The sequence below is a fragment of the Mirounga angustirostris genome, unplaced genomic scaffold, assembly GCF_029215605.1.
Source record: "Mirounga angustirostris isolate CCGP_5_RB_7025 unplaced genomic scaffold, mMirAng1.0.hap1 SCAF_2, whole genome shotgun sequence".
Classification (NCBI taxonomy): Eukaryota; Metazoa; Chordata; class Mammalia; order Carnivora; family Phocidae; genus Mirounga; species Mirounga angustirostris.
The window spans coordinates 33,272,435-33,288,858 of NW_026991710.1; the positions used below are offsets into that span (position 1 = coordinate 33,272,435).

At 33.4% G+C, this 16,424-nt stretch overlaps 1 protein-coding gene across 6 annotated transcripts in view; it reads left to right on the forward strand.

The window, feature by feature from the left end:
* Positions 1-16,424, forward strand: part of N4BP2 (NEDD4 binding protein 2) — a 104,158-nt gene that overhangs the window by 46,709 nt on the left and 41,025 nt on the right. For 4 of the 6 annotated variants that reach the window (XR_010409338.1, XM_064584393.1, XM_064584394.1 and 1 more), the window contains exons 7-13: positions 1,243-1,319; positions 5,648-5,803; positions 7,616-10,008; positions 10,628-10,713; positions 11,435-11,480; positions 12,747-12,943; positions 15,832-15,950. Coding sequence is in view for 4 of the 6 variants with exons in the window: in XM_064584393.1 (XP_064440463.1) it covers positions 1,243-1,319; positions 5,648-5,803; positions 7,616-10,008; positions 10,628-10,713; positions 11,435-11,480; positions 12,747-12,943; positions 15,832-15,950 (3,074 nt within the window). In the remaining 2 variants the exon portion in view is untranslated. The other 2 variants (XR_010409339.1, XM_064584395.1) reach the window with 2 other exon arrangements.

A 16,424-nucleotide genomic window follows, 5' to 3' on the forward strand; every position in this document is an offset into this window, starting at 1 on the left:
TCAGGAATGAATTCTGAGCTAAAGATATGTATCTGAGAGTCATTACCGTATGGTAATGGTGATACTCAAAGCCAAGGAATGGAATGATATCACCGAAGAAGTGAGTATGATCAAGAGTAGAGGACCAAGCGCTGTGAATTGTGTAAGACTGTTAAATCACAGACCTGTACCTCTGAAACAAATAATACATTTTATGTTAAAAAAAAAAAAGAAGAAGATAGCAGGAGGTGAAGAATGAAGGGGGGGAATCGGTGGGGGAGACGAACCATGAGAGACTATGGACTCTGAAAAACAAACTGAGGGTTCTAGAGGGGAGGGGGGTGGGAGGATGGGTTAGCCTGGTGATGGGTATTAAAGAGGGCACGTTCTGCATGGAGCACTGGGTGTTATACACAAACAATGAATCATGGAACACTACACCAAAAACTTATGATGTAATGTATGGTGATTAACATATAACATTAAAAAAAAAAAAAAAAGAGTAGAGGACCAAGGACTAAGTGCAGGTCTAAGTGGGAAGAGGTCTGGGCAAAAAAGGACTAGCAAAAAGGAGTGAGAACACTCTTCCAGTGGGGCAGGAGGAAAACCAAGAGGGTAGAAAGAAAGTGTTAGGAGAGGGAGTGATGAACTATGACAAATGCTGCTGAGAGTCAAGGAAGAGAGGACTGAAAATTAGCTATAGCATTTTTCACTGTAAGACCTGTATTACAGGTCTTACAGTGAAAAGAAGTATAAAGGACTACTGCTTATCATAGGTTGCCAAATTCACTTTTTCTTCAAAAAGTGAAGAAAATGGGGAGATCGCTAGCATCTTTTTTACACAAGTGAAAATTATGTATCTTACTTTCCTTACAGTTTGTATTGGGACCTTTTCTCATGAACACATGCAGCATTTTTAAAATTGCTGTATTTGCATTGTATGGCTGTACCTTCATTTATTTAGCCAGTTGCATATTAATAGTCACTGTGTTGTCTTCTTTTGTTATTACAAATAATGGTGAACTGGATAACTTGTGTGTGTATGTGTGTGTTTGCAGTCTTATGTAATTATTTATTAGTAGCATAACTTTCTGGAAATGAATTGCTGGGTCAAAGAGATTGTACCTTTTGCCAGTTTAACAAACTCATCACAATTAGATAATCTTTTAGGTTTAAAATTTTAACATGCTATGAATTTGGAAACAATGCATTTAATTTCATGGAAGTAGTATTTTAAAATACATTTGTCTTTTTTGTATGTAGTCTCAAAATCATAAATATAAAGTCCTTTTCCGGGAACCGGACACATGGTGGAAGTTCAAACCAAAGGAACTTGCAAGGTAAAATTGAGAGACTATTTAACATGTTTTTAATTTATGGCAGTGATAGAAAGTCCATCTAGATTTTTTTTCTCCCTACAAATAATGAATGAAACAAAATGGATTAGGTTGCAGCTTTGATAACAAATTTTGTATTTCCTGTAGACCTTTTTTCAGTTTATGAGGAGTTTGTATCTTTTTATTCCTAATACTGAGTTAATTAACAGAAATATTCCAGTTGTCTTATATAGTCAGTACTTTATTACTTATTAGCAGTATAATGTCAATATCTGAAATTAGAACAGATCCTGGGGTTTGGTGTACCTGAACCATGTGCTAGTAGCCAATCATTGGAGGAACCAATCATTGTAGCTGCCTAATGACTAAGAATACTGAAAGGAAGTGAAGGAAGTATGGGTAGAAAAGGTAGCAAATGTCTAGCTATGCAGTTTTTGCACTACCCTCCCCTCTCCCTGCCCTTCTCCCAAAGGTTTTACTTTTTTACTTGATTGTTTGACTTCAATTAAAATGTTACTTAGGACATGGACACATAATGTATTTTGCTTTGTGTTCTGTATTCCCTTAGAGATAACCCTAACTTGATTTTGGTCAGGGTATTTTCTTCTTGGTCATTTTAACTAATTTCTATACTAACTGAGGGACAACCTAGTCTTAGTATATTCATAATGTTGTGCAACCATCACCACTATCTAATTAGTGCACACTTCCATCTCCTCAAAAGAAACCCCGTACCTGCTATTGGCCACTCCCAATTCTCCCTTTCCTTTGGCAACTGCTAATTTGCTTTTCTGTCTCTATGAATTTGCCTATTCTAGTCATTGCATATAAATGGAATCATACAATTTGTGGCCCTTTGTGTCTGGCACCTTTCACTTAGCATCATGTTTCAAGGTTCATCCATGTTGTAGCATGTATCAGTACTTCATTCCTTTTTATATGTTTTTGGTACATTATAGATTTGGTTTTCTAATATTTTGCTTAGGATTTTTGCATCTGTATAAATGAGAGAGGTTGATCAATAATTTTTTCTTCCTTGCCCTTTCTTGCCTGGCTTTGGTATCGTGATTTTAGGTTGATAAAATTAATTGGAAAATATTTCTTCTTTTTCTCTTTTCTGAGTTTATGTAAGTTTGAGTGTTTGATAGAATTTACTTATGAAACTTGTGGACCTGGTGTTTTCTTTGTGAGAAGTTTCAGTTAGAATTTGTCCATTACACCAAAGTTTCCAAATTTATTAAGACTTTATTAAGACAATTATAGTATTCTCTTATCATTTACATCTGTGTTGCATCCATACTTAAGTTCCCCTTTTCAATCTGGATATGTTTATATGTATCTTCCTTCTTTTTTTCTTATTCTCACCAGAGATCAGATTTTTTTATTAGCCTTTTCAAATAAACATCTCTTTGCTCACCTGATCTTTCTATTTTAAGTTTGTTTTACGTTCATTTCTGCTTCTCTTTTATTCTACTTTCTCTGCTTTTTAAAAAATCTATTTTGCTTTGTTTATTCTGTTATTTTTATAAGGTTTCACCTGAAGGTTCAGGTTATTTTCTTATATGAGCATTTGATGCTATAAATTTCCTTAGGAAATTAGATGCTCCTAGAATTTTAATATATAATATTAATATATAATGCTTTCTTTTTATCATTTATCCTCTAATTTGTATTATGATTAATTTTACTTTTTAACCCTTGGGTTATTTAAAACCATGTTTTTAAGTTTGTGAACAGATGGTTTTTAAATTTCTTTTTTAAGAAATTCATTTTCAACTTAACTGTAGTAGATAAGATTGTGCCATTTGTGTGATACTAATTCTCTGATATTTTAAAAGATGCGTTTTTATGGCCTAGTTCATTGTTTTTTATAAATGTTTCATGTTTGCTTGATAAAAATGTATACTGGTTATAGTATGTTAATATATTATTAAGTCATGCTTATTCTGTTACATCTTCTGTAGCTTTACTTTTTAAAAAAATGCTTGATGGATTAATGTTTTAAGAGAGGAATGAGGAAATCTATATGAGAAGGATGTGTTGAAATCTCCCTTTATTATGTTGAATATGTCCAAGTTTCTTCTTATAAATCTGCCTATTTTCACTTTATGAATTCTGAGGATATATTTTGATGTGCTTTTATAGCTTAAAGTTTTTTTATCTGTCTGATTTAACCTTTTATCCTTGTCAAGTGATTTTCTTTTATCCTTAATTTTAATTTTTGTTATAAAGTCTCATTTGTCTAATATTAATAGAACTACACCAACTTCCTTTTAGGATTTGAGTGTTATTTCTTTTTCCATATTTTTACTTTTGACTTTCCTTTGTCTTTACATTTAGATGTATCTCTTATAACCAGTATGACTGGGTTTTGAAAAATCCTCTCTGTCCATCTTTGGCTTTTCATTCTTAAGCTTAATTCTTTTATGGTTATTTTGGTTATTCATGTAATTAGCCTTGTTTCTTACTGTCTTCCCTCTGTGCACTGTCTCTTTATTTCACCTTTCCTGCGATTGCTTTTCTCTTATCACAGAAAATTATATATTTGATTTTTCCCCCCTTTTCATCATGCCTTATTTTGGATTTTTTTCACTGAATGCAGATTTTCTTATTTACTTTTTCCTTCTCTTTTAATTTGGAAATGATATACACTATTTTTATCCTTTTAGTGGTTACATTAAAACTTTGATCATGCAAACTTTAAATTTAAAGTCAAACCATTTTGTTAGCCTTCCTTCTCGCAAATATAAGGACTTTAAAACATTTTAACTCTGATATTTATCTCCCTTCTGACTTACATGCTATGATTGTCCAGAATGTACAGACACTGTGTGTTTTCACTCATACAGTTATTGTTGTGCTTAATTTTTCTTTCATCGTAGATATTTCATCTGGGAATTTCCTTCTGTCTGACATTCATCTTTTAGGATTTTCTTTACAGTGTAGTTCTGCTTCATGTCAAACTCTTTTTTTTTTTTTTTTTAAATCTGAAAATTCTTTTATTGCCTTCATTCTTGTAAGATACTTTCACTGGGTATATATATTCTAGATTGACAGTTTCTGTTATTGAAGATAACATTTAATTATTTTTTGACTTCCATTGTTAAGGCAGCTGTAATTCTAATACTTGGTTTCTTTATAGATAATTAGTTTTTTTTCCTTTAGTTTCTGGCTGCTTTTAATATCATCTCTTTATCTTTGGTGAATGACAATTTCAGTACCATGTTTCTAGTGGATTTCTTAATATGTATCTTGTTTGGGATTTGTTGGGCTTCTTGGATTAGGGGACATCAATGATGTCTTTGATCAGTTCTGGAAAATCCTTAGCCATTTTTCTTTAAATTGCTTCTGTCCCATGTACTCTCTTTCTGGGACTTGGATTACATGTATACTACCTTTTTGCTCTGTCCTCTATGTCTGTGTCTCTTAACTTCTCTTTCATATTTTCTATCTCTTTGCTTCTCTGTGATCTGAAACCAGACAAGATTGAGGTAGGTAAATATGAAAGCCAGATTTGCCCAGGTGGCAAATACTGATATTAGCCCTGGGATCCAGACACTAAGCCTTGGATCCTTGCCCAAGATAGGAATGTTGCAAACTAGAGGTTTTCATTATGACAAGATCCTTGAGGGACGAAAGCATATCATCTGGCCTCCTGGCAGATGCAAATCCAGATGTTGTATGAAGGAAAGCACCCCAGGTTAAGGCCTAAGGATTCTCATATATTAGGTTCAACTAACTATGAGTTCATAAAAACACACAAATAAGCTACCATGAGTGAAAGCACAAATATGACAAATTTCATATTTGGACATCCAGAGACTGGACATACCAGGAATTTTTTTTCTTTGCTTGAATTTAAAATGTATTAAAATATATGTTTGCTTTAATTGACTTGGGATCTAGTTTTATTGTAACAGGAGAGCCCTTTGGACATCTAATCTGCCATAGTGGCATAAGTAGAAGATTGTAGTGGAATTTTTTTACTTACTAGTTAATAGTCTTGAAGTAATGGTCATTTTCTTATGAAATGTTTTTTTGCAGAGCTTGAGAATAGCTTCTTTTAAAGTTATTAGGATCTGCTGGTTTTTTCTGAGTTGATAAATGATATTTGGAAAAGATTGTATGGAATGATTATAAAAATGGTAATTTAAGACATCCTGAATAAGATGAAATTAGAATCTAACAGTATATATTGTGTCATAATAAACCAGCTTAGATATTTTTACTTATTAGAAATAATATTATTTCCTTGACATTTTATGTTTCAATTAAAAAAAAAACTTAATTACCAATATTCCTTCTACCCTTTTCTCCCCTGGAATCTTTAGGCGTAATATACATGGGGTAAGCAAAGAAAAAATAACAAGAATGTTGGAACATTATCAGCGTTTTGTTTCAGTGCCAATAATCATGAGTTCTTCAGTTCCAGAGAAAAGTGAACGTATTGAGTTGTGTGTCTATTCTTGTGAGGACACCAGTACTAGGTAGGTTAAAGTCCCTGAATACACAAATTCAATTTGAAATATAATTTAAAAAGAATAATTTTGGAGCTTGTGAAATCACTACCAAATAACTTTAAAAATAAAAGTAGATGTTTATTATTTGTAGGGTTTAGATATAGTCTTACCTGAAGCAAGATGTATATGGTTAGCAAGAGAAGTGAAGTTATATATGCAATGGCATGGGAGTTTTTTCATTGTCCTCAGGGTTTTGTGGCTCCATGTTTATACTGTGAATACTCCTGCCTTTTTTATGTAACTGCCTGCTATTCCAGTATTTATTTATCTGTTATTGCCTGTCATTATTTTGCATCACTTCTTAATTTCTTTAGGTATTTGTAAAAATACTCTTTCAAGTTAGTATTATAAAAATTAATTATTAATGGTATACCTTGACTGAGTAATACAAGTCATAGCCTTTTGAGAGTTTGTAGTCCAGCATAGTACTGATTCTATTAAACATTTAGGACATAGAAACAGTTGAATAGATGGGTGAGTTAAAGAATAACCTTAAATATAGATAGAGGTCTAAATTGCCCACACTTTCTGATGATAAGGAATGGTGAGGCTCTATTAAAAAGGGGTTGGGAAGAGAAAATTCATAAATGCTCTTTTATTGAGGAGTCATGTTGCAAAGTGGTTTAGAGCATGGGCCCCCGAGCTGTGTTTCCTAGCTTGAAATCCCAAGGCTTTGTAATCTTTGACAAATTATAGAATCTCTCTATACTTCAGCTCTTCATTTCTAAAATGGCAGTAATAACACTTTGCTCAAAAGATCTCAGCAACGTAATAGTTATCAAACTTTTTAATCTTTGCTATTTTGATTTATAAAAAATGGTTCCTCCTATTAAAAGTTGAGCATATTTTTATATTAAAAAAAAAGAAAACTCAGTGTTAGATGTGATTTCATTTAGGAAGGCTTTATGGGAGAGTTGGGACTTTGAGAGCTCCTGGAATAAAGGAAGAAAGGAAGGGGCACCTGGGTGGCTCAGTTGGTTAATCATCCGATTCTTCATTTCCACTCAGGTCCTGATCCCAGGTTGTGAGATGGAGCCTCAGGCTCTGCGCTCAGCTGGGAGTCTGCTTGAGGATTCCCTCTGTCCCTCTCCCTCTGCCCCTCCCTCCCCCTCTAAGAAGAAAGAAAGGAAGGAAGATGAGTAGATAAATTGACTAAGGAGAAAAACACTGAAGTTGAAAGTGTAATGATTAGGCAAAAGTGCTCTAAGTCTGAAATTAACATTGAGGATGATTTTAAGAAATTTAATAGGTGACATTTCAAATGACAGTTCTCCCTTTCATTTCTTTTAGTTGTGCAAATCATGTTGATTCTTTGTGACTTTGTAAATGAAGCTTAAGCCTAATCCTCGGTAGCAAATGACAGGTGTTATAGAAGCAGACCGCTTTTCAAATATATTAAGCTAAAATAGTTCTGAAAGAAGCCAGGGAGGTGGTGTCCTCTTCTGGGAACAAATTTAGAATCGTATCTTTAATATTTAATGCATATGAACACCTTAACTGAAAATCTCATGTTCACTATTTAATTCGAAAAAAATTTGAGTGCTTCCTATATGCCAAGCATTGTGTTAGGTATTGGGGTTACAATAAAGGGATGTATTCACAATGTACTAGAGAAAGATCAGGATGAGCTTTTATAATTTTAATGTAGTTTATTTATAGAAGTTTTAGAATAAATGTTAAGTGCCTTGTCTTTCAGTTGAATGCTGCTTTAATTTAAATCATAATGTTAATGGCAACATTAAGAGACTTCCTTATAATACTTTAAAAAAAATCTTACAGCCCAAGAGACAATGAAGATATTACCTCTGAAAAAGAAGAAAATGTTTTATCCTCATCTTTGAAGCATCTAGAGTTAACTGAAGAGAAGAAACTTGAAGTGACCAAAGAAACTATATTACCTGAGAATGTTACATATCTCTCTAATGCAGATTTAAATGAAGGAAGAAAAGAAATAAGTGCTATGAATCCTAACATTCAGAGTGCTTTCATTCAGGAAGTTTCAGACATGTATTTTTCTGATTCTGAAAGCAAAGTACAGGCAAAAGAAAAAGGTAAAAAAGAAGAGCAGGTAGAACTGGCTTCTGAAAAAGAGTATAGTAAAACTGATGCAGATAGTGTTGTTGAGAGAGTGTCGCCGAGTATTTGCTATGGTGAATATAATCAAGAAGACTATGATCTTTCAAATACTATACCATTTCATAATGAAAAATCTTCACCGGGTGAAACATTGGAAGAAAGAGCCACAGTAAGGAAAAAAACCTTTGGAAAACAAAAAAGCAAGTCAACTTTGGAAAAGTTCCCGACGAGACACGAGCTACCAAATTTTGTTGGTGACTGGCCAGTTGATAAGACTATTGGTCAGAGGACAAAAAGGAACCGAAAAACTGAAAAAGCTTCATCTGGTCAAAGTGACAAAAAATATAATCGCCTTCAGTCACGCAAAGGATTAGATAATACTCTATCTGCGAATATAGATCATATCCAGCAACGAGAATCTCCGCATGAAAGTACAGAGGATGACAAGAAGTCACAGTATGATGATGCTTCAGAATCTTTCAATAGCTGTCAATATGATACATATAAAAATACTGAAAAACAGTCATTCAGCATTGTGGGTGACTGGCCTTTGTCTGATTCCTTAGCTCAGAGAGAGCACAGATCAAGAATGCCGAAGGATGGTTTAAAGGAACCCAATCTAGAATTTGGAACTAAAGACAGTATGAATGAAATATCCTTCTACACAGCACATGAGACCTGTTGTTGGGGCACAAGCCCTGAAGAACTGAAAACCCTGGGTAGTTCCACTCTAGGAAATTCTGAAACGCTACCCAATGAAATGACCTGTGAGAATAAGACTTGTCCAAGTAAAAAGATTCATAGCCAGCACACATTGTCTCTTACTTTTACCAATAGTAGGCCAACTATTCCTGGAGTAGTAGGACCACAAACTTTAGCTGAATTTCCAGAAGGAAAATCTAAAAAAGTCCCTAGAATAGAAGAAGGCATGTGTACCCAGACTGAACCACAGGATTTTGCTCTCTTATGGAAAATAGAAAAGAATAAAATTAGTGTTTCAGATTCTGTGAGAGTACTAACAGGACAGTTAGATGGATTTAAACCAAAAGCTTTCAATATTAACACAGAATTAGATGTTCAAGAAACAATTCCATATAGGGTAATGTATGACAAAAGCACGTATGTTGAAGAAAGTGAGCTTACTAGTGCTGATGAATCTGAAAATCTTAACATTCTTTGTAAACTCTTTGGATCCTTTTCATTAGAAGCCCTAAAAGACTTATATGAGAGGTGTAACAAAGATATTATTTGGGCCACAAGCCTTTTGTTGGATTCTGAAACTAAATTATGCGAGGATACTGAATTTGAGAATATCCAAAAATCATATGATGAAGCACAAATTGGGCCATTTTCTCTGGGATTAAATTTGAAGGAAATTATTAGCCAAAGAGGAACCCTGGAGGATTCTAATTCTTCTGTGCCAGAATTTAGCCATGGCACTGCTGTCAGTAACACTAATGTACAGTCCACCTGTGATTCAGAAGAGAGAAACCCAGAGCAGGCAGAAATAAGAGCTATCACTACTGAAAAACCTGGATTAATAACGGGTTTATTTCCTAATGCCACTCTAGATCTAAAGAATACTAATGAAGTACTTCCCAGTAGCCAGGCAGAAGTTCCAGGTCTGTATAACATTAAGCAGTCTTTCCCAGGTACTCTAAAAGCTACTGTAGCTAAAGATGTGAATGAAATGGAGAAGAATCTAGAAGTCACAGAGATTGGAGACAGTATACGTTCTTCTTCGAATTTGTCTGATATTTTAAACTCTGTATCGAGCACTTCAAATCTTGAATTAAATGAAGAAGTTGATTTAACCGACTCTCTTGAAATAAAGAAAAATGAAAATCTTCCAAAGGATTATGTGAAATTTCCAAACACTGAAGAATTTATGAATGAAGATGAACAGGAAATGGAAAAAATTCTAATGGCTGAGGGTACTTTGTCAGCTGGAGTTAATGAAGAAGATAAAACTGAGATATTGAATCCCATGCCAGTGATGGCCAAATCTTTGACCATAGACTGTCTGGAATTGGCATTACCTCCTGAATTGGCTTTTCAGCTCAATGAATTATTTGGCCCTGTTGGTATTGATTCAGGTAAAGAAAAAATAGATTACGTGTATGTGTGTCTTTGTGTGAATAGAATACAGATTCAGGGTTCTATCTTAATTTTAAAATTATGTCATATGTTAACTGAAATGTAAAAGTAATTTATTTGTGTTGCCTACCTTATTTTTGACACATTCGTTTGTAGAGGATTTAAAAAAAATGTAATTTAAAGAAATAGTATTTATATGGAGTTTGCGTTCATTCCATGCGTATATTGAAAGTTTTCTGTGGTATTTACCTCATACTTATTTGCAGAGATGAACCTTTTTGAATCTGTAGTGCTACTCCAGATGTACCTAAGGCAAGATTAATTTAATAGAACACACTTCTTGAAAAGTCTTGACTAGTGGAAATGAATATATACATTTAAACTAATGGACATGAATAACTTAAATATGTGAAGCATTGTATAATTGCACCTGCCAAGAAGTGTGAAAACAGTGACATAGTACATAAACAAAAATATTGCAAGAGATTTAGAACTAAAAATATAGATTAGTAATTAATAATATAAATTAGTTTTATGATACATAAGGTGGTTGAGTATGTTTTCTGAAAATGTATGAGTAATGATTATATTTTCTTTTCTTTTTTCCCCCCTCAAAAGGGTCTCTAACAGTTGAGGATTGTGTTGTTCATATAGATCTGAATCTGGCTAAAGTGATTCATGAGAAATGGAAAGAATCTGTAATGGTTGGTAGGCTTTTTTTTTATGATGAGCTCCTTTTGTGTTCACCTTTGCTCTTAATAAAATCTGTTGTATGAAAGAATTCTGTTGAATTTTGACTTTGAGAGAGAATGAACTTTTTCCAATAAACAGATAAGTGATATTTTTTCTCTTTCCAGTGTTTTAGATTATTACCAGACTGGCCAAATTATATAACTGATGATGGAGCTCAATATGATTGTTGAATTTTTTTAAGAGAAAAATCATAAATAGTTTTTTATTCTCTAAAGACTTGCAGGGCTGGGCTCCTGGGTGGCTCAGTCATTAAGCGTCTGCCTTCGGCTCAGGTCATGATCCCAGGGTCCTGGGATCAAGCCCCGCATCGGGCTCCCTGCTCTGCGGGAAGCCTGCTTCTCTCTCTCCCACTCCCCTTGCTTGTGTTCCCTCTCTCGCTGTGTCTCTCTCTGTCAAATAAATAAATAAAATCTTAAAAAAAAAAAAAAAAAGACTTGCAGTGCTGACTGATTAAATTTCAAAAACAGTCTAAAAAAGAAAGCCTAAGAGCTCTGTAAGTGGAAAAATATATTGATATAGTCATACTTCATAATCGTATCTAATTTTGTTTTACTTAGATTTAGCAAGAATGATTGATAGTTTTACAAGAAGTGATTTCTAGAGAAAAATAATATAATCTTATTTTCTAATGCACCCTCCTTTGCCAATCCCCTGTCCTGCATTTGTGTTTAGGAGCGACAAAGACAAGAAGAGGTATCCTGTGGCAAGTTTATGCGAGGTAAAGCACATACTTTTTACTTCTGATGTTCCTGTCATGATGTCAAAACTTGGTGTATGTGTATGAATTTTAACTCATTATTAAATGTACTTCCACAAAATATGTTACCCAAGAATTTTGATTTGCAAATAAAAATTCTTTTAAAATATTTAACATTTAATATTGACATAAAATAAAACTAGAAGAACTAAAAAGCATCTATGATTAATTACTTTCATGAGTACAGTGGAACACCTTAGATGTGCTCTAATACATATAACAAGGTGTTTCCTGTTTAAGATTTTGCTCTGAATGAAAGAAAACTTCTGGTTTGAGAGCAATAAAATGTTCATGTGTCTGAGAGCATCATTCAACTGTTACTTGGTTATTTGAAATTTTTATTGATGTTAATTTTATTAGAGCACAAAAGTCGGCCTGCTTTTGGAACATCTGCCATTTGATTCTAGAAGACTTTTTGGGTAGCATTGGCCTCAGTGATTAGTGCAGGGTGGCAGAGCTGTTAACAGGAGCCTCCTATTGTGCACATTTCCTTCAGATGCCTCTTTTGTCCACTCCACACCAGGACTCCAGGTTGAAGGTTCTTTGGGTATGCTTTAGTTGCAGCTTCAAAGAACTAAAGCTATTTGAGAGCTAGAGGTACTGAAAGGGTATCAGAGTTATGGGGATGGCAGTATCTACTGTCTTCACTCTCCGGGAGAGCTAAGGAGTATATCAAAATGTGCTGATACCGAGATGCTGAAATACTATACATTAAGTCTCGTTACTGTGAACTTCTTAGAATGTTCAGTTTCTTCCTTATGTTGAATATCATTTGTTTAATATTTGTTGTGTGCCTCTATTGGGTTTATGGGTTTGCTAAGATATTGATCCTTTCAGTCCTTGGAGTGGCTGAGCAGAGCTGAGCAGAGCTGAGCAGAGCTGAGCAGAGCTGCTCTAGCTGGTTGCTTCCACCTGGCCAAAACTCCCTTTGTTTACCAGTGTATGTGTGCTGATTTTTCTGTGTCCGTGCGATGTAAAAAAGAGTGGGAACCATTGAGTTGATTTGCAATGATACCCAGATCCTTGCTCATTTGAGATATTCCTACATTTATACATATTCTTGCTTGCAATTATGTGAAGATATATTTTGAAACTTCAGAGTTATATTTATAAGCTAGAAATAAAAAATCATGTTTCTTTGGTCCTTCTGAGGTAGTTGTAACAGAATGAGTAATGCTTAATTTGTTTATTGTTGAGGGCCTGATACTATTTATACTGCTTTTGTAGATCCTTCCCTGGTTGGGCACATTGGTCTCGAGAATCCTGAACAAAAATCATCTCAGAGAACAGGCAAAAAATTACTGAAGACTTTAGCAGCACCTGAAATGCTACCCTTATTGGATCATTGGAACACTCAAACTAAAAAAGTATCACTCAGAGAAATAATGTCAGAAGAAATTGCCTTACAGGAAAAACACGCTTTGGTATGAGATGGTATAACTATTAAGCTTTTGCCTCTGACTCTAGGTTGATTGTATGTTTACTCTGTGATTTTCATTTGATTCTGAATTTCCTAGCCTGGAATCTGTATTTAACTGATTGAAATTAATGTTAAAATTGAAACTGTTTCGAAGTTTGAAGCTGGAATTTTTTGCTTCTGGGAGATTAGTTGATATTCTATAACAATAAGCCAGTCTGTGTTAAACCATTATTTTAGATTTAATTTTGCAGGTGATTGAGCTGCATTTTTTTTTTTTACTTTTAGCATTTATTTCTATAATTTTTTAATTCTTGAAAAACATGAAAGATTTTTCATTTAAAGATAATTTTGTTCATAAATTAGTAAAAAGAAATGTCTGTCTTGCTATTAAAGAAGTATCCAACCTCAAAACAGTTTTTTTTTAAAGTAGGCTCCATGTACAGCGTGGAACCCAGCGTGGGGCTTGAACTCATGGCCCTGAGATCAAGACCTGAGCTGAGAACCAAGAGTGGGACATTAACCAACTGAGCCACCCAGGCGCCCCAAAACAGAGTTTTTTAGAGAAAAATTTAGAAACTTAAAAAAATTAAGTACTCTTCTTTTTCTAACTTTTTAATCAAACATGTTCAAGTAGAAACTTTATTTTGAACTTTATTTTTGTTTCTTATTCACCATAATCAAATTTTATGAAGCCATAAGTGAATTTGGTTTCTTTTGCTTTCTTCTTAGCCTTTTTTTGAATTCTGAAAATTAGTATTAGAGAATTTCAGAAATCAAAAAGGGGAAGAACTTAGAGGTTATTTAGTCCAATTCTCAAAGAAAAGAAATAATTCTTAGATGGTGATCTTAAAACATTTTACTTTCTTACTCATTTGACTATGCAAAGGAGCACCTTTACATTTGGCTGAAATACATAGAATTGGGGCATAGGAAGAATGATGGAATTCCTCCACCTTCATATTTATTTTCCCCAGTTAACTTGTTAATTAATTGGAAACATGCTACCATTTTTGCATGTTTACATAACCTAAGGAACCAATCTCTTTGGTAGGGTCTTATAATGTAGTGTTGTTTCAAATATCCTCTTCATTTATATGTGTAATAAATTGGAGAAATGCATTTTCTTAAAAAAATAAGGAAATCTTAGAACTTATGCCCAAATGGTGTGACACCTTTTGTTGAACTGCCATTTTTTTTTTTTACTACTGAAACTTAACTTTGTGGTTCTAATCTGCCTTTTAATCTCTCAGTATAATAGTGAACAGAGGAGTATCTTTGATTTCCCAACTTAATGCATTTTTTTTTTCTATCAGTGATTTTTGCTTATCTTTCTGTGGGTTGGGTAATAGAAGCTGTACTTATTTTGTCCCAAGGATACTTCTTAGGTAGAACCTCAGTAAGAGAATTTCTTGATGCTTTCTTTTCACTCTCTGTCTCCAAAGGAGAAATACACTGCATTTTTTTAAGCAAAGTTATAAGATAAACATTAGGCATAATATATGAGTAGAATAACTCTAAGATGATTAAGGTCATGAGTTTTCAGTCATGAGACCTTAGAATTTGTAGTTTAGAAACTCTATGACCTGAATTTTTTAATAAGTTCAGATTATAATGTGTATCTTAAATAAAACATGAAATATTTTTAATTCTTGAGGTGGCTTGTTTCCATTACTCTTGTGATGTGTGATGTGTTTAGCTTTACCAGTCTCTTTTACTGGTCAGATTATCACCTATTGTGGACTCTCTCTTATTGTTTGGTGTTGTAAATGACCTAGATACTAGGTGACCTAGGCTTCAAAAGCAATAACTATTCTAGGGTTGTCCTAGATTATTGTAATTTTTATATTTTTGAGTCACCTTTGAAATTGTATAGGAAGTTATTTTTCAAACATCAGCAGCTTCATAGCAAACAAAAATATTATGTACTTACAGTGTCAACAAATTGTCTTAGAGTTAGAAATCAACTTTAAGAATGTTTACCATAATCCTAGGTTAGAATTTAAAAAGCACATTTTAGGAAAGTTCTTTAGTTTGGCAATTTCAACCGATCCCATTATGACTTACGAAAAAATAACAGTCAGTGGCAGTTCTCATACAGTTATTTTGGAGTAAATATGTTTGTGAAAATTTTTAAAATTGTGAATTTTAAGATTTTCTCATCAACCTGAATTTGCAACTCATTTGTACGTTGTAGTTTCTGCCCATTGAGGAGAATATGTTTATGAGGACGTTGTTCACAGCATCACCCAGTGTCCCTTTTCTGAGGACCCATGGGAGAAATTTCTCTCAGGGCTCAGTGCCAGAAAAAGCTGTACTTCTCCTGAGCAACTGGTTTGTTTTTATTTTATGGACACTGAGAATCTTTGTTTCCCCCTTTGCTTTGGCCACTAAGAAGCTCAGAACTGAATTTGTGGCCCACCTTTAGCAATTGTACAGGATTTTATGGCATGCATTTATACACTAATGTTACCTGCTAGCTTTATCCTATAGTCTTCCTTTTATTTTCTCTACTCTGACTTCTTCATTTATTTATATCCTGTTTATATATCTATATTTTCATCTTCTTTTTTTATATAATACGACTGAACGTGCTGGGTGTGTATATGTGAGAGTATGTATATATTTATATACACTTGCACACATTATGTATATACGTGTGATTGTGTATGTGTATAAATGAACAGCTTCAAATACTTTGCAAAAAATGGGATATAAATAAATAGTGCAAGAATACTTATATTACTAATTTCAGTCTTTAATCAGTGAAGAAAGTCTGTGATTGCTTTAAATGACTAATCTTTTTGCAACAAAATAACCATGCTTATGGATCAGCATAATTAGTTTTATAAATTCTGTCTGAAGGATGATTTTTGTCTCTTTTGTTTGTTTTAGAAAAGGGAGGCACTTATGTTTGAAAAAGATTGTGCCACTAAACTAAAGGAGAAGCAGCTCTTTAAGATATTTCCAGCCATTAACCAGAATTTTCTGATGGACATTTTCAAGGACCACAAGTAAGTGATAGGATTATCTGTAGGTTCTATTATGATGTCATTGAAAGTATATCATTTTAATTTTTCTGATAACAAATCATATAGGCATATTATAAACCATTTAAATGCAATGTACATAATATAGCAAGTGAGCAGGTTTTGGTAATTGGTTCATGGTCCACTAATGTGTATGTGCTTACATATATATCTGTTTGCTTTTGTGTCTACATATAAATACATATTTCACCAAAAATAGGTTGTTACATATACTGTTTTATAGTTTTGTTGATATTTATTTTTCTAGTACATTCTTAGTAATTTGCTTTTTTTAAGTCCATAGAGTATTTCATAGTAATCATAAAGTGTTTTTTTAAAGATTTGTATATTTATTTTCCATCCTATGGCCATTTTTATTATAAAAATCCAGATATAAAATGTATTCTTCCAATCTTTCCAACTTTTCTTTTTTACAAAAACAAAAAAGGCACGTAAAAA